The 18,361-nt window shown below is 38.4% G+C and overlaps 2 protein-coding genes across 3 annotated transcripts; one reads left to right on the top strand and one right to left on the bottom strand.

The window, feature by feature from the left end:
• Positions 1–218: 218 nt before the first annotated feature.
• Positions 219–14,615, bottom strand: Fim (plastin-2 Fim). 2 transcript variants are annotated; one of them, XM_017181078.3, is made up of 5 exons: positions 14,106–14,615; positions 3,389–4,499; positions 1,904–2,182; positions 1,576–1,829; positions 219–1,506 (listed from the first exon to the last, which is right to left on the bottom strand). In XM_017181078.3, exons 1-5 carry the CDS (start codon positions 14,178–14,180, stop codon positions 1,294–1,296), a joined length of 1,932 nt encoding a protein of 643 aa, XP_017036567.1. In that variant the 5' UTR covers positions 14,181–14,615; the 3' UTR covers positions 219–1,293. The 2 variants fall into 2 exon arrangements, with proteins under 2 accessions (XP_017036567.1, XP_017036558.1); XM_017181069.3 differs by lacking the exon at positions 14,106–14,615 and adding an exon at positions 6,431–6,810.
• Positions 14,616–14,843: 228 nt separating this feature from the next.
• On the top strand, positions 14,844–17,552 carry LOC108084984 (protein ILRUN). The gene is made up of 4 exons (XM_017181413.3): positions 14,844–15,185; positions 15,300–15,832; positions 15,890–16,185; positions 16,437–17,552. The coding sequence occupies exons 2-4, from the start codon at positions 15,360–15,362 to the stop codon at positions 16,574–16,576; spliced, it is 909 nt and encodes a 302-aa protein (XP_017036902.1). The 5' UTR covers positions 14,844–15,185; positions 15,300–15,359; the 3' UTR covers positions 16,577–17,552.
• The last annotated feature ends 809 nt before the right edge of the window (positions 17,553–18,361 follow it).

Raw genomic sequence — 18,361 nt, 5'->3', positions numbered from 1 at the left:
GATTTTGTTATATTATTTCATTGAATATCGAGAATGTTTCCAGAGCAACATTGGGCGTCTTGATCTAGACAGAAATGTTCAACCAAAAGATGTTTATTTTTCTTGGCCAACGAAGATGATTTGCTTTTGTAATCTCAAGAGATTAATCAAGAGTCCAAACTCTCTCTGCATTGTGATTTTTAGCAGCCCAACTCAACAGTAACAACTGCATTATGAAATACTTTTTTTTGGGTTTACTTTATTGTTTTAATTTTATTATGAATATAGTATTTGAATGTTTTTGTTTTGTTTTTTGTGTGTGTTTTATTTTTCAAGTTTCGTTTTCCTGGATCTATTTTTGTTTTGCTTTGTTGTATTTGTATGTCGCCTCATTGCACTAAAGACCTTTATTGCCGTCTTTTTCTCCACCTGCCATCTCTTTCAGCGCCGCACCGCCTATTGCCATCTCTCTTTTCTTCAAACTCACTTAAACGCGAAATTAAAAACAAATATGTATAAAGAAATAGAACAAAACACATATGTACATATGTACGTAGCAAAAAAACATAAACAAAAAGCGGCTTACACACTCCTGGCTTACACTTAATTACACAAAAAAAAAGAAGTTAAATACAAAGTTTTACTCTCCGTTACTCTCGGTGTTGGTTTTGTTGCTTTTCGTTTTTGGACAACTCCGTTATGCAAAAATATATATATATATATAGATCGATTTATGTAAATATATATATGTTACTATATAGGCGCATATTATAAATATATATATTATATATTACAAAGTTAATTGCTTTCATTGTTTACAATTCTCTCTCTCTTAATCTTGCGTGGTCTCTTGTTTTTTGTTTTTATTTTTAATTTAAAGCAGAAATAGCAAGATCCCTATTTATAAAATAAGGTTTCAGTGTATTTACTCTGTCGCAGGGATGCGTTTTTTCTTTTTTTTTTGTAAAATTACAAAATTGGTAAACGAAATGAATCGAGAAAAACTCGAATAAAATGCTTCGCTTAGTTACAATAGGGGAAAACTCATATACTCTTCTATATATATATATTAATATATAATAAAAATATTACAAAAAGGTAATCAAATTATATTAAAAAAAAAGGTGGTAAACCGAAGCGAAGACTATCTTTCGATCAAAGAGTACTTATATAAGCGAATTTATGAAATGTTTACATAGTTTTTCAGCTCTTTCCTTCGTTCCTTCAATTCTTTTTACTTTACTTTACTTTACTTTACTTTACTTTCTCGTTAATATTTATAATTGATTGAGTTTTTACGTGGCTTAATTACACTTAATTGCTGTTGTTGGAGTTGGCGGCGGCGGAGTTGTGATTATTCTGGTCTACGCTGTCCATGTTGGGCACATAATCCAGCGCCATCATGCAGGCAAAGACGGTCATAACCATTTTGGGCTTCACCTCGGTGATGTCCTCGGGCAGAGCGTAGACGCGGGCGCCGATCTTGCGGGCCATTGATATGGCATACTTGGCATTGGCCAGATTATCCTAAAAAGGGTGATTCGAAAATATAAAAACATATTCTTATTAATTTGTTAATAGCCCTGCAAAACTCACCTCCTGGGTGCCGCTGGTGCGCACCAGTTCGTAGTTGATGCTTCCCTCCTTGATGGCATCGATCAGATCGATCACAATCTTGCCATCCGCAATGGCCGGATCGTTGAAGTTACGCAGCTGCGACTGCTTGCCGGCATCCGCTAGTCGATTGTTCACCCACTGAACGATCTCCTTCTCGATGATGGGGTTGCCCGTGTTGGCCAAGCGGGACAGTATGGACAAGGTGTAGGCGCGCATCAGCTGCCAAATGAGAGCTAACCAACAAAAACAAATACCAGTTATCATAAAAATGTTTGTTGCATGTGAAAATAAGTGTTTTGTAACTCACCCAGAGTCAACGTCGCATTGCCATCGTTCAGATCCTGACCAGCGATTCCGACCAGCGAGAATTTCAGCTGCTTGCCCAGATCCACAGCATAGTTGCAGTTCTCCAGCTTCTCCATGAACTTGCGCAGCGGCGTAAAACGCTTGTGCACCTTTGACCAGTTCACAATGCCCGGCTTGATCACGTCGAAGAGTTGGAAGATGACCAGGCCATCGGCCAAGTCGGAGTATAGCCAGTTCACATGTGGTGACACGCCCATGGAGTTCATCCAGTTGCGGTAGGCTGGATAAATAAATAGGATAACCAATTAAAAAGGTTATTTATTTAATAAGTAAAGCTGGGTTTTCGATTATAAATGAATCGATTTTGTATCGATCTTTTAGAACAGCGATGGGCACGAGATCTAACGGTTTGAGCAGCAGCTCGCTGAAAAAAAAAAAAACAAGAACAACCCCCAGCGTCGCGAAGCGTCGCACCCACGCGACACACAGAATGTGCGAGCCGAGAAAATACACTGACAAAAACTTTTTGAGTAGATCAATATCTTCAGCCATTTTTGCGTGCATTTATGTCCGCCTAAGAAAAACGACTGCAAAAAAAATCCAATCTTTTTTCTTTAGTGCAGAAGTCAACGCTAGCCGCACAATTCCCTTTAAAATTGTTCTTGTTTTTGGGACGATGTGCGAGTTCGGGTCGCTTGTGTTTTGTTGTTGCAAACTCGGGATCGCGGCGATGGGCTCGCTACCTGCGCCAAAGGTCAGTGTGGTTGTTTTTGTAAATCTTCACGGTTTGCTGGTCGCGAGCACTGCACTTGTGCGTCTGCAATTGTGCGACATGCTGGCGCCTCCGAAAAAAGATAACGGTTTGAGCAGCGTGAGCAAATTGAGCCACTGCGTGCCCATCGCTGTTTTAGAAAATAACATCGATTAAATCGATAACATAATTATTTTAGAATTCAATGAGATCCAATATCGATTTTATCCCATCTTCATTAATTAAAAGTCTTTAAAAATTAGAATCTAAAAACTATGAATATTTTCTCTTCTACGTCAGATATTGCTTTTAAATGATGTCATTTCTATTGTTTATAATTATGCAATTTTTCCTGATTGTTTCCAGTACGTGTTGTTCTTCGTAAGAGCTATCCTTGGCGTCGTAATATGGAATTTTTCGTACAAAGTGTGTTTGTCAGGTTTCTGAGACATTCTTGTAGTATATCTTTTTGGCTCGTGTTAAAGTCTCTGATAAAAAAAAATGTGGAACAAGTTTAAGAGCAACGAAGCGAATAAGAGTTTCTGTTTGCCTCGCGATAAGAGAACCCGATTGCATGATGCGGGTTGGGTGTGTGTTTTCCAAAAAGAACAAGTGGAAAATGAAAGCGAAAAACAGCAGCAAAAACTGATAAAGATTCTTTGAAGCCTGCGTTATGCATCTTATTTATTTAAACTCTCTCTCTCTCTCTCTCTTAAAAAATCATGTTGTACTTACTCTTCTCTTCGCGCGTCTCCTCGATAGACTCCAATCCCTCAATCTGCTCGGGCTTGTCCAAGCCAGGATGATTGTTAAACAGATTGGCCACAAAGGCCAGATTGAGTTTGTAAACGCCATTGACCACATCCTGTGGCGTGAGGAAGCTGCGGCAATTGAGCTTGGCCGCCTGCTGCAGCATAATTTCCGCCCTTTGCTGAAGATCCGCCTCGCGCAGGGCATCCAGATTTACGTCCGCATCATTGCCCGCAATCTGCTTCAGCAGGTGCGAGTAGATCTCAGAGTCGACAATGTCAGACTGGAAGTTAGTGCATCGCCTCGAGATGCCGGCACGCTCCAAATGATGGTTAACCCATCGCAAAAGAATGGCCTCTGGCGACATTTTCATCAGATCCTCCAGACGCTCGTTGTCGAACAGAAGGCCCGCCAGTCCCGGACAGCTGTCCAGGGTGATGTGGCTAAAGAGACCGATGCGGATGATCTGCCAGAGGAGACCCAGCACCAGATGGGGCTTGCCCTTGGCCAAATCGTGGGCGTCGATATTGACGATATTGCAACCGATTGCCTGCGAGGAGACGAGGGCCAGGGTCAGATTCTCAAACTCCCGGTACACCGTCAGATTCTTCTTGTTAATCGCCCGCTCGTCGATTGTGTCCGGGCAGGAGTGGTTGATGATCTTGCACAGGAGGATGCCATCCTTAATGCTCAAATACAAACGCTTGCCTTCGCTGTCGATGGGCAGCAGATGCTGCAAATCCTTGTCATGCCCCAGATTCGAATTGATCCAATCGGAGAAGGCCAGCTGCTCCTCGAGGCGCACCGAATGGGTGGTACCTTCCGACGATATGCTCGACATACCGCCAAGAGTCTCCAGATTCTCCTTCTTTGACACCACCGTCTTGAATGTACTGGCCACATCCTTGCTCTTGAGGTCCAGGCACAGCGTCTCGAACTCCTCCAGATTCAGCTTGCCCTGATGGGCGGTACGCTGCTTGCTTTTGAACTCATCGATCATCTCGCGGACCTGGTAACCGGCCAACTTGAAGCCAACCTGGTTGAGGGCATCCTTCAGCTCGTGCAGATCGATGAAGCCATCCTTGTTGGCGTCCAACTGTTAAAGAATATAGAGAATAAGGGGTTAATATTTAGGGTACAATAGAATATAAGTATAATTTCCACCTATTTTGTTACTAAACTATTGATGAATAACTCATTAAACTCATTGCTCTTCCTTTTTCGTATTCGAACAGCTCATCTTTCGACATTAAATAAACACTATTGACCCTTTCTCAAAACCTGGCACAGAAAATGCAAATATTTTAGGCTAAAAATAGAAACACTTGAGCGGCTGAGAAGAGAGATCTCTATGAGTAATCCTCACCGGTCATGAGTGAGTCGATCGGTCGGTCTGTGAGTCATCAATCAAATCCAGATTGCAAACACACATCCGTAGTCTCTAGTGCCTCCACTTTATCGCTGGAATGTTTATGAAAAAAAAAAATTGAATTTCCATCTCACGCGACCTTATCACCAAAGTCGGTCGTCGGGTGTCTGTATGTCGGCCTTATCGGCTTTAATTTGCATTCTATTTTTTTTGTTCCTAGTTCCTGGGGAACTATTCTTCACCTGACTGAATGACTGACAACATACTATCGCTGAGTATCGTCAATTGTTTTGTTTGAAATTAAACAGTCGAGAGGCGGTAAATAATGAAGAATCTGTCTACACAGAAAAAAGAAACAAAGAGCTAATCGAAAAGTGCGAAAACCTAAACAAATTTGTATAAATCACCCCGATGATTCAGTGGGAAAACACTTGGGTGGTGGGGTTTCATTAGGATTTACTTAAGATAAACAGCATTTACTCATTAGATTGGACCAATGGAATAATAATTATAAACCCCGATGGATAGAGAGACCCTAAGAATTTTGCTAATTTCCCTGAACCCAACCCATATCCGCCACAATATAGGGAAAAACAAATATTTAGCTGGGCGCTGTTCGCTCTCTTCTTTTCCCTCTTTTATGCCGCTCGTGGAAATTGAAAGGCCCCAAAAGCGCGAAAAGGGGGAGTTGGGTGATACTGGACTGTGGAATTTATAGGTGGTCTCAGCGCCTGTACTGGTAGTGGTGCGTTGATTGCTGCGCTTGGCCTGTTTGCCGATAAGATAAACTTGTGTGCGCCAAAAAGCGAACATAGAATCGAACACAGCACTCGATTATGTATATGGTAATGATAGCGGTGGGCGGTGGGTGGCAGAGACCGAAAAGTCCTTGGGCAAAAGTGGAATGTGGCGATCTGGTTATCATAAAAGGGAGCAGGGAGAATAGAGTGTCCAATATAACTTATGACTGACGTCGAGCGGAAGTGATTTTCGATTCTCGCTACTTTTTTTTGTTTGAGCTCGGGTCACCTGCCTTTGGCGAAGGTGTTCTTCCCTGCAAAGGCCCGCTTTTGGCCATTTGTATGCGTGTCGGTTCCCGTCTGTGTTATCGATTAAAAGTCCATAAAATACGCCGGGAAACAGCGATACGGCGGCAATCGAAAAGCACAGACACACACGAGAATTGAGAGGGAGTGCGATTACGTGAATCGTGAGTAATAAAAAAAAAAAAAACGTTCAAGTTACAGTCGAACTTCCATAAATCAATTTCGCAAACTTCCGTTTAATGTAATTCCATAAAAAAAAGAGTTGGATGATATAAAAATTAAAGAAATCATCGATTAAAAATCGATAAAAATAAGTTAAGCTGCCATAAACTATATCTAAACAAAGTTTTCTAAATCAATCCAGGAATCAGATATCTATGAACACAAAATACATTTAATCGATATAGATTTTTAATCGCATTTATCGATCAAAAATAGATTTTTAAGTAATTAAACAAATCTATAAACAAAAATAGTAATAAATAAATAAATTTCTAAAAAATTTTACTTTAAAAGCACTACTTTTAATTCTAGAAGGTCTAAGGAAGGTTTAGTTTATCAATGTCAGCTTTAGCGAATATCCACTGTAGCTGCTACGCTGGCGCCACCTACGTCGGGCAACTGCTCCTCGAGATTCAGCTTGAACTCCTCGATCGTCTGATGTTGCTGGATGTCGATAATATCGGCCATTATTTTCAATTGATTTGCGCACGAAGTTAATTAAGATTTTGTTTATGTTACGGCACGGATTCCTTCTTGTTAAACAACAACAAAAAAAACACTATATACACACACACACACACCCACAACAACACACGACACGCGCGAGAAGAAAGCAATTAAAAGAGAGCAAAACGCGAGAGAAAGGCCGAAAGAAAGAGAGAGCGTCAAGGATTCTGCGCGCGATCCCTTTAGGTAATTAATAAAATCCTTTGTTTCCGGTAATCCTTTACACTCGTTTGCTGGTGAGCTTTCGACAAGCTGGTACTGGGTACTAAGCGAGTGGTTCAGTGGTGCCCACTATTTATGCCTTTTCTTTTATCAGAAAAAAATATATAAAAAAAAAAACTACTAATCGAACTGGGTCTTTATCAGTGAGAAAGAGAGCAATGGGGAGCGAGAGAGTGGTAGAGAAGAACACCTTTTGAAGAACGCGTCATCCTGAATAGTCACAAGTAAGACCATAAGCACACTATTGAAAATAAGTCAGTACTAGACAGTACTTTAATACATGTGTGTATATAAATATATACATATGTGCATATATAAATAACACAAACGTTTAATGACCAATTCTTTGTAATTTCGTTCTTCTAATCTCCTCTTCCAAAAACTTCTGTTCGTTTTTTTTTTTTGTTTTTAAGAGCGCACTGATAACACAGGTCGACAAAAAAACAAGAGAGAGAACGTTATAGTCGAGTGGCACGACTATGCGATAACCGGGACTTACCAATATATTTTTCTTGGTCTTTAAATTTTATCTACATAGTGCATAGAATTTAAAAGATGGTTTTGAACAAATCAGAAGGACTACAGACGCTTCATAGAATTAGGTACAGAAATAAAAACGTATGAACTTTGTTGATCTGTGTAATTAACTCACCGTTCTCATTTTCATCGATAAATCGAATGGGAGAATTTTAAATTCCACTAGCAAGAATTATATAAACAACTCTACTCTTTTCAAGTGAAAAAAGATAGATAAATATGGTTGGATCAAGCAAATCTAACTAATATCTAAAAATTAAAAAGTATATTCTAAGCCTAATAGTAAATAGTAAATTCAACAAGTATTTCATTGAAAAATTCTTCATTAATGAATGACTAATTCGTTTGGCGCCAGGGCGACTCATCTTGTAAAGAAATATGCTACAAGGAAATGAATACTCATGTATGTACATTTATATTCGAGTTGAGTCATAACTTAATCTACGGTTTCTCCCTCGACTTGGCAACCCTGTTCGCAACATACTCAAGTGTCCACAAAATACATTTTGAAGAAATCGCTTACGCATCGAAAAGTTTTTGGCTAAATGCAATACCACACACACTTTTGCCGGCCAGGTAAAACTTATTGAAAGAGATAAAGGTAAGGTGAGCAAAGTAAAAAAAAAAGAAACCCCCAAAAAAAGAGAGAGAAAAAGAGAGCGGGACACGCAATTAAACGTAATTGGTTTTTTAATAGGCATTGTATCAGCAAGTGAATTATGTGCCAAGTGTCATTTCTGTTTATTATAACTTGTCGAACATAAATCTAATGCCAGCCCAGATAATGAAAGTTTGAGCTACGCGATAAGACAAGGAAATGCGACAATACAGTTTTAGGACTTCCTCTACAACATAATTGCATTCGCATTATCCTTAGCTTTTATTGGATTGCTAAAAATATGGCTGATAACAAAAACAATGAAGATTTCCATATTGGGAATATATTTAAAGTCATACTTATATATATTTTTATATTTTTTTACACCCGTGCAGTCATACATAATACATAGTCACCATCGGGAGTCATCGTCAAAATGGTCGGGATGACTAACCCCGTCTGGATGTACAAAGACACTTGACTGTTGTAATTGGGGCCACTCCCAAGGTCCACTTTACCAAACCATATTGAAATAAATAAACAGCAACAACTGTTAACCGCTATATTATGCATATACTACTATTATGCAATTAATAAATGGAATTTTCTTTGTTTTTATAGCTTAAAGCAAATGCAGCTGCCTTAAATATAAAGCTATCATTATTTGTGGAGTACAAGGATTGCTACTTAGATAATAGTTAAGATTGAAGATATATATATTATGAATTCCTCGTCTAAAAGGATCTTAAATACCACAAAATCTGGAGAAGGACATGGAGAAATAAAGTTTATTAAAAATAAATATCAAATTTGAGAGATAAACTCCAAAGGCTTTATCCTTTAGTTACTTGAGTGTTGATTATAAAGTTTGGCTTAAAACTAAACCAGATCCTTTATTATTTCAAGGGTATACAGACTTTGGCTTCCTAAAGTTCGCTTCCTTTCTTGTTTTGTGATTGTTTTTGTGCGAACTCAGACTGGGTTTGTTGAACTCTGAACGCCATTTACCTTTTACGGGCAGCGCGTTGTTGGATTGTTTGTCACTTCGTTTTATCAGCTTTTGCCATTTTCGGGTTTCACTTGGAAGCAGAGTGATAGAGAGAGAGAGAGAGAGGGAGAGGGAGAAATCGGAGGAAAATGGATATGGATATGGGGTATGGGTATGGTATGGTAAACAGAGACACTGATGATTTAGTGGCTCATTGCTAATATTTACCCCCTTTTTTACACAAACATATACAGTCTCCCCGATTTTCCATTTGACTTTTTTTCTGTTTTTTTTTTGTATCGCTGATGAACTGTAAATTTGTCATAATGAACTGCACCGTTGACTTTCACAGCAGATCCCCCTTTGGTCGCGTGCTCTACACTTGACGAAACACTGTTGACTCAATGGATGTGATGGGGAAATAGATATCTCAAATAAGGGGAAACTAGTTTATTAGCCAAATTAAGAGCTGCCTATAACCACAACATTTCGGTTCACTTGCATCGCTAATGATTCATTTCAATTAAAATAAGAAATCGAAAGCCACGACTATGGGATACCCAACAATAATTGGATATTTATAATATTAATATCCCTAGATTTATATATTTTAGAACCAATTCAAAATTTGTATTATCCCTATGGTATTTATAGAATTTAAAGCCACATTCTTGTGTACAGTTCTTAGAATTGTGTGCAAAATTACAATACAAATCAATTATTTGGGAGCTAAAGCCCACGTTTCTTTCTAATTGTTTGCCTCCTGGACTGTATGGAATTTAGAAGTGGTTTTTCCAATTTTGGCACACTTTTGTAACCGGTTTTGTACCTTTTTTTTTTTTTTTTGTTTTTGTGAGGCCTTCGTTATTAAGTATCTTTTGGTGGTCTTTTCTATTGCGGTTACGGCTGTGCAACGGTAGGCAAATAACTATCTATCACATATCATCATCATAGGCATACGCATACGCATGGGCTCATTATTAATTTTTGTTCAGTTGATTTCCTTTACCCATATTTGAAGAGCTATTTCTTGGTTAGGGGGTCAAAAGGGGGACAATTCGAGTATTTAACGGGTACTCGTTCGAATATCAAACTATGTATTCAGACAATGTTGATTAACATGCTACGAATGATGTTGAGTCACGTTCAATCAGCGGGCGTTGTTGTAGTGCTGTTTTTATTTATTTTTTACTCTAGCAAAGGGTATTAGTATTTTTGGGCATAAGATATGTACATGTATCTAAGATCAGTATCACTAAGCAGTACAGTAATTAAAAGGTGATTCCTCTTGTTGTCAGCTTAAAATATAAAATATAAACCATATACTATCTTGAAACCTAATCTAATCTGTTTTTAGAGATAATACCATATAAATCGAAAGATTATTGCTTTTTACTTGGAAATCGATCAAAGAAATCCTTGTAGTTCAGAGTTATATAGCTGTCGTTTGACAATCTGGCCTAATAAATTAAACTATTACAGTTAACTGATAACTGTTTGTTAATGTATAAAAATGTTCGGCTTAGCTTTACTTTTGTTGTTATGTTTCATGTTGATGTAAGACTATCTTTGTTGGCAGAGTCGGGCCATAAAAAGTGGGTGGAATGAGGTAATGGTTGGTGTTTCGGAAGGGTAAAAAGTAGTTGCATTATCGGATGGCAATACTTGATATGCTTAAAAATGCTGGCGACCTGGAAACCGGTTTAACGAAAGCGAAACAAAGTGACGCAAAATTGTTTTCTTGGCCAGATAATATTTGCAATTACGTCACTCAAACATTTACCCTCCCCAAAAGCTCTGCAAACAAAACAATAAACGCGACTTGTCTTCGTTTTTTTTTTTTTCGAGGCCGCTAATTAACATCTATTTGTGTTAAATTGTGCCTAAATTGCCCTGCAGAAGTTAGACCACACGGCGGGCGTTAAGTATCTTTATCTACCCGCATTATCTTAAAGGTTCAAAGGCTATAAATACAATGTTAGTTGTAATTATTTTTCGATAGGGATTTCCTTACAATCATTTTGGATTTTCATTTTGAAAAAAAATACCATTTATAGATGCTATTATCTTAGTCTTAGGTTCCCGTTCACATCAAAAAAACAACATTTACTTTAGCTTCAGCATTTTCGAATATATATTTCATCGAGATGTGCCTGCAGCTTGGCTTTTGTCAATATTGTATGGTTGCATTCAAGTTAATTTTAAATGCAAAAGGGGCCACAGCTCAAGCACTTCCAGCATTTCGATATAAAAACGATTTCCACTCTCCGTCTTTATTTACTTAACAATTTTCTGTGTCATTTCTTTTTTGTAATTTTAATGCAAATGCCAACGATTGTTTAATGGAAACCAACACACACACGACAGACAGAATCCATCAAAAGGGACTGGCACAGTGGCACAGTGGCTCACAGTTCATTGATTGTATACTCAGGGGATTATATTATATATATATTGTTATTTTTTATTATAAATAAAATTATTTATAATACAAAAAATAAGGTTTTTAATAGTGGTATATCTTTTATATAAATTTTAAAATAATTTCATGAAATTATATTGTGACCGGAATAGTTTATCAAGTATGCAGCCCCGATTACCCATAAAAACACATTCATATCTCCTTCACATCGGGCACTCAAAATGCGCAGCTTAGCGGCAATTAACACTGACACTCCCACGCAGCAGAGAAACAGCAACAGCAACAGCAACAGAAACAGAAACAACAAGACGAAGAAACAAAACAAGGAGAAAGAGGAAAAGAAACCAGAGACGAAAGACAAACAAAGGCAGTGCTTTGTGCGTGGGTGTGGCAACTCAGCCTCAGTTCTTGAATTAGCAGAGGCCACAATGTGTTACTCATATGCTATTAGCCATGATCAGCGGTTATAATGTATTACTTTGTCTAACAAAATAGAGAGAATATAGTTTATAATTGACCAATAACTATATCTATTTCATATATCTTTAGTTTTTGAAATATTTTAATTGATTATTCATGTCCATGTTTATATTTATCTAACAGATAAACTGCCGGTTAGCATAAATCAGGTTTTGATTGAAATCAATCATATAAGAAACTTATCTGAAAGAAAATACATCTAATAAGGACATTTTCTTTATGACTTCCTTGACAATGTCATAATAGAATTCACAAGCTAACAAACCAAATAACATTTAATAGAATTCCAGACTTAATAGGTTTACATTTAATCTAGTGTTATTTAAGAGCCTGTAACGGAAACTGAAAGACATACATATAAACACAGCAAAACACCAGCTTGGACATTCGATAACGCTGGGAACTAAAAGGGCTGAAAGCTTTATGAGCTATTACATATAGTAGCTCTAGTATATTTATATTTTCTTCCCAATTGTTCAGGCAAGTTAGTTTGTTTTTCTGCGTGTATCCTTTGCGAACTTGTTTTTATGTCTTCAAACATACTCAATATTTTTTATGACCGGCTTGGCTCCACTCTGCACTTCCAGGCGTGGGTGTTTTTGTTATTCCTCTATTTTTGGTCTTGGAATTGAGGAGAATTACGAGCTCAGCGAAATGCAAATTGCAAAAGAGTGCAGGCAGGAGGAGGGGACACCCGGGGTAAAGAATATGACGGTGGAAAAATAGCAAGAAACAATTGAAAACTATTAAATGTGTGCATAAAATTAAGCTAAAATTGCTTGACTCTCAGTGCCCCTTAAACCAAGGTGACGAGTGGCACGGCGCACATTGGGCCAAAGAAAGAGTTACGTGGGGAAATTCTTGGTACTTGGTTCTTGGCTTATACTATACTTATACTAAACCTATATTAAACCGAAGATTTTCAGGTGACACTGACTCGACGGGTTAGTGATTTTCTACAAAACTCTTCTAGCTTTCGTATTTATGGATGATCCTGTAAATTTCTGCATTCCTGTATTCCTGCATTCCTATTCACCGATTGTGGTCCCACTGTATGGCTGCTGCTGCTTTCAGAGCAAAGCCAAGATATAAACTGATGCTGAGACGTTGTTTTTCACGCTCTCTAAGTGAGTTTGCTGGTATATTAATGTTTGTGCTTGTGTGCTTGCGATTTGTATTTTTATTTTAAGCAGAAACTGGTTTTCCGAGCTCTGGCCCCTTTGAGCTCGCCCCCTGTTAAGGGTGACGAGGGGAGATACTTTTATGTGGTGTCATAGTATGGAAATAAATGCACGTTATACCGCTGCTGGCCTTGCTAAAATTTAAATAAAATCTTTTCAAAGTCGTACAAACATAAATATTTGACAAGTGAAATTTTTGTTTATTATTTATTGTTTTTTATATTATGTACGCGACTATGAGATACCCTGTAATAAACTGTAGAGTACTAGTTTTAGAAAAGACCTCCATTATAAGGTGTATAAATTCTTGATCTAGCTTTAAAATTTTTATCAATTCACTTTGCAGATTATTCATCTTGTAGATTTAAACAAGAAAAAGAAAGCTAAAGATAGGAAAAATCAAAGTAGAAGTATTTTGAATGCAATTACTATATAAGCCAAGTAAAAGTATTTGAAATACAATCAGATAACACTGTCGTACATGAAATACTAGTATTTTTGTAATAGTCCAACTCTATTTCTCCCGGAGAGCTAGAGCGGAGAAAAGATAAAGGAGATGTGGGAAACTTGTTTGCTCATCTGTCCCCCCCTCCACCCACTCACTCTCTCTCTCTTAAACACACACAGACACACACCCTCTTTACCACACACACACACACAGTGGAGCCCATGAAGCAGCCACATTAACCGTTAGCTGGCAATGCGTTGTCTCTTCTTCAACGTTGTCGCTTTTTCTTGCTCTTTTCCTCTCTCTCTCTCTTCCCCTCCCCCACCAAGGCATCATCCTTCTCCTCGTCGTAACATCATGGGGGGTTGATTCGCACTGTTGAAGGCCAGCGTCGCAGCCGCAGTCGGCGTCGTTGCTCCCCATTATCAACGACGACGCCCACATGCACCGCTTAACGGTTTCTTCCTTCTCCACCTCCTCTTCCTTTCAGAGCCACGCTTGTGGCGTGTCTGGGTGTTTGTGTGGGTGCATGCGAGTGAGTCATGCAATTGACAATTAATTTTAATAATTTGCCGCCTCTATTATTGTTATTGATTGATTTTCTACATTTATCTCGGTTTCTTATTATTCATGATTTTATTAGTTGTTCGTTACTCGCTTCTTGTCGCTTCCACCAACTTACCTCGGTGAATTTTTCCTTGATCTCCGCCTTTTCATCAATGGACAGTGTTTTTGTGAATTTGTTTAGTGCTGCCATCTTTGTTGTTGTTGTGGTTTTGTTTGTCGCTTCTCTCAACTCTCTCGAATTTGTATAACTGGCGTTTGATTGGTTGAATATTTTCAATAAATTATGCCTTTATTATTAGTTTCACTGTTATTCCGCTTTTCGCTTGGCGGTATTTGCGAACACACTTTCCTCGGTGACTTTTATTTGTTTACTATTTTTTGTTTAAATCTCTTGCGAACTCCAATTGAATATTTTTGGCTTGTTTCCTTTGCACAATCACCTCTCGTTGTTTGTATTTTGTTTTCTTTCCAAAAAAAAAATTGGTAAACCACGCGTTGTTTTAGATAAAATATTAAATGTTTTGAATGTTCCCCCAATTCGGCGGCTCAACGCGAAATTTGCAATCAACCGGCTACTGTACGGTTTTGTTAACAATACTTAACAAATTGTTAATGCGGCGGAGCAGCGAGAAAATCTCGCGAGAGTCGGAGAGATTGGTCTGGCTGACCAGACTTTTCGATAAAATTCGTCACGGCGTCACGGAGGGGGAGGATTTTGCCTGCCGCGGCCGCTGGTCACACTGGATCTGCATCACAACAAAATGGGATTTCGCCCAAAACGAAAACGAAAAAATTTTACGATTACCGGAGCAGGCCTAAATAATAATTTATTTTGTTGATTCAGTAATCTTAAACTTCCAAGCTGATATTCACTGGTAATAGGAAAACACGAGATATCGATATATCTATTCTTCTAAAATTTATCGAATGTCGCGCCGCGGTCACACTCTGCTCCGCTCTACATCGCCTGGTCACACTGTCCAGCATTGTTGCCTTTTTTATTCTATTCCCGGACATTTTCGCTGTTTTAGCGATCGCCGCCGATTTGTTTGGTTGATTGAGGTCACAGGTCACAGGCTACGCCAACCGACACGGGCTCCAGCCATTCGACAGCCGCGCTGCAGCAGAGGTCAACCTCTGTTGTTGTTGTTGTTGTTTTCGCCAGCTGCTACATCCCCTGCGTGTGTGTGCGTGTGTAAGTATTTCGGAATGCGCGTGTGTGCGTGTGTACAAGTTCACGAAATAACAACAAAGCTTAAAACGCATTTACGTTTTGAAAGCGATTTATTTACTCATTTCTTTATCGTAGAAAGCACAAAGAACGGGCTAATCCAGCGAAGGAGCAAGAGCAAGCGCCGCCAGCAGCAACATGGATGTGGAGGAGAACTACGAGAGCTCAACAGAAGTGCAGAATCAAAACCTAAACCTGAACCTAAATCAAAATCAGAATGCAAATGCGCATACGAATGCCAATGCCGATCCGCAGCAGCAACAACAAATGCAATGCGAGCCCCTGTTCGGACTAACAACCAACACAACAACAACCACGAACCCCATGATGGCCATCCCGCTGCCAGCGCCGCCCGGCATGCTGCCCCATCCGCAGCCGAATCCGAATCCAAATTCCCATCAGAATCCCACAGCCACAACAGCCGCATCGGCGCCCGCAGCACCAATCAAAGCATTACCGACAAACGACTTTGATATCGACTCCATATTGCTGCAACAGTTCAGCTGCATGGGCACCACGGATCACGAGGATCTGATCAGCCAGTTCCAGAGTCTGATGAACAATCAGATGAACCGTGAATCGGCCAGATTCTACCTGGAGATGAGCAACTGGTGAGGCCTCCCAAAACTGACCACAACGATATTCATTTTTATTTTTCGCTTTTCCAGGAGCCTACAGATGGCCGTGGGCTGTTATCTGGACTTCTGCAGCCTGCAGTCGCTGCCCTCGATGAAGATCGTGCAGGGCAAACATTTGAATGCCCAGCAGCAGGCCTTCCAACTGCAGAATGACGGCACCGAGCGTTGGCCAAACAACTGCTATCTCACCTCACCCATCCAGACGCAGCGCATCAATGTGCCCGCCCTACGTCCGGGCGAAACTTGTGATATCCTGGCCGATCTGATGCCGACGCAGCCTCCAATAATGTGGCGATTGTGCACACCAAATGGCTGGTACTTTGGCGGTGAGCAAAGATAAAAAGAGACTTTAAATTTAAGAAGGAGTCAATCGGTTAAGTTGTTTGCCTTTTCCTAAAAGGCATTAAGTGGAGAATTTCATAAGATTTTGAGATAGGTTTTCTAAATAATTAGCAACAAAATTTACACTACATTCCTGCAGTTTATCCTAAGGCAATTAGAGAGAAAGAGTTTTCGCGTAGTTTCATTCTCGCCTCATTGAAGAACATCACTTCTAATGCTAGAATCTCTTTTGTAGATGCCATTTGGATGATTCCGCCGGGAACGCAAGCTAGCCAGGACGAACTACAGCAGCGGATGGTTCAGCTAATTACATCGGAGGCCAAGCCAGATGTCTATCCGCAGATCAACATCGTGATATCGGCCCACACACAATAATTACTGCGAGCAGCACAGCCAGCGTCCAGAATCCGGGATTCGGAGTCTGAAACCATTATTATTCTCCCTCCACAGATCTGGCAAAATTATTCCGTTTTCCACAGAAACCTTATAATGCGGGGTGTGTGTTCAGTTCCCAAAAACTCATCGATAGCATTTTTCATGCCCTGCGAATTCTAACATTTACGATTAGACTTTATAGCCCCACGTTTCCCCTCTTTTATTTCCAAACTCTGGACATATAGTATCAACACTTTTTTTACACACACTTGACGCCATACACAGCAATTGGAGTTTGTATGTATGTATGTAGCCCCGTCCGGGAAAACTGCCCATAAATCCTTATATATGTATGTTTAAAGCTAAGTTCAGAAACACACTTAATTTTGCACTGGTTTTCAGAGCTTAAAGGTCCAAAAGTATGCTACAAATGGTATAACAGTTTAAGGAAGATCATTTAAGTCGAAATTCTATTGATTTCTGATCTATATAGATGTGCAACAATTTTAAATCCCACATTGTTTTTTTGTTTTTTTTATATATACATATATACTATACAATTTTATTATGAAAAACAATAGGAAACTTGATTTGTGCAAAATTTACACTGTGTGTTTTGAACTTGGCTAACATCTAAATTTTGAGTTTAAAAGTGAAATCTTTTAATTTCCCTTCTAGCTGTACTTGGTGTCAGAATGATCAACTTTAAATATAACAATTGAGAAGTAAAGCATAAGTGAAAAAGTGAGCGTGAAATGCGAGAATCGTGTGGCATCCTTAAGTTCTTTGTTTTTTTTTTACTAGGCAGTATAGTTGCGTGTGTGCGATTGTTTTATGCATAATTAATTAATTTTTTCTATAATTTAAACTCCTATATATTTTGAGTAAAACCGAGAAAATGAATAAGCGGAAGGACTTTGTAACAAAATTAGACTTAAGTGTTTTATTGAGCTGAACAAGACAGATGAAGAACGAATGATGTGTTGCGTTTTATTTGGGAGTGGTGACAAATATTTTAACTAATATTTGAATAATTTCTTGGAGATCGGGAAACTATAAGCATAGTTTGAAATTCAAATAAAGTCATTTGGTAATGTATCAGGGAATATAATGAAAATTATCAATGATTTGGGAAGAGCATTCAATTGCCAGCTCCTAACTGGTCAAGAAGTAGCTTCTTGGGATCTCTGGTCATCTATCTGCTATCTTTGCTGAGTATCCAAGTCTACGGTATTCTATGAGATACAATAACTTCTATTGTTCAAATAAGAACGATATTGAACTAACTTTGATAAATGGTAGAGTAAATTATATATCCACAGAGTTATAATTGGCTTCTTCCAGTTTTCTAAACCAGTTTTATTATCTAAACATCCCAAAAGTTCATGAACTAATTAAAGGTTGAATTTTAAAATAATTTAAAAATTGTAGAGCAAGAATAGACCACGTATTTGTATAAATTTACCTTACAATTTTACAATTATTTCAAAATTAAACATCTATTTTGTTCATGAATTTCCTGGAATCACTGGTTTAGTGATTAACATCCCAGTGATTAACTTATACAATCCAATTTAAAAATTTTATTAACTTTATTTAGTATAATTCTACACTTTCTATTTAAAAAGTTTCCATATACTTTCTTAAATAAAGTAAAAAAAGAGTAAGATAAAAACAAATCAAAACTCATAAAACAAAAAAATAAAATAAAAAACCTGCTCATACTTTTCCCTGACTTTGATTTAATATTTTGATCACACGATGTAATCCGATTGGTAGCAATAT

This window comes from Drosophila kikkawai, chromosome X, assembly GCF_030179895.1.
Source record: "Drosophila kikkawai strain 14028-0561.14 chromosome X, DkikHiC1v2, whole genome shotgun sequence".
Lineage (NCBI taxonomy): Eukaryota > Metazoa > Arthropoda > Insecta > Diptera > Drosophilidae > Drosophila > Drosophila kikkawai.
Note: the sequence above shows the minus strand (reverse complement) of the source record. Positions and strands in the feature narration are given on the sequence as shown.

What these genes read in the sequence shown, in the direction of transcription:
- Fim (XM_017181069.3), bottom strand. Translation starts at nt 6,508, where the DNA reads ATGGCCGATATTATCGACATCCAGCAACATCAGACGATCGAGGAGTTC. An exon ending in GGAGACGCGCGAAGAGAAGA is followed by an intron (nt 2,183 to 3,388) that starts GTAAGTACAACA and finishes TTATTTATCCAG; the next exon opens with CCTACCGCAACTGGATGAAC. An exon ending in CAATGCGACGTTGACTCTGG is followed by an intron (nt 1,830 to 1,903) that starts GTGAGTTACAAA and finishes TTTGTTGGTTAG; the next exon opens with CTCTCATTTGGCAGCTGATG.
- LOC108084984 (XM_017181413.3), top strand. Translation starts at nt 15,360, where the DNA reads ATGGATGTGGAGGAGAACTACGAGAGCTCAACAGAAGTGCAGAATCAA. An exon ending in TACCTGGAGATGAGCAACTG is followed by an intron (nt 15,833 to 15,889) that starts GTGAGGCCTCCC and finishes TCGCTTTTCCAG; the next exon opens with GAGCCTACAGATGGCCGTGG. An exon ending in AAATGGCTGGTACTTTGGCG is followed by an intron (nt 16,186 to 16,436) that starts GTGAGCAAAGAT and finishes TCTCTTTTGTAG; the next exon opens with ATGCCATTTGGATGATTCCG.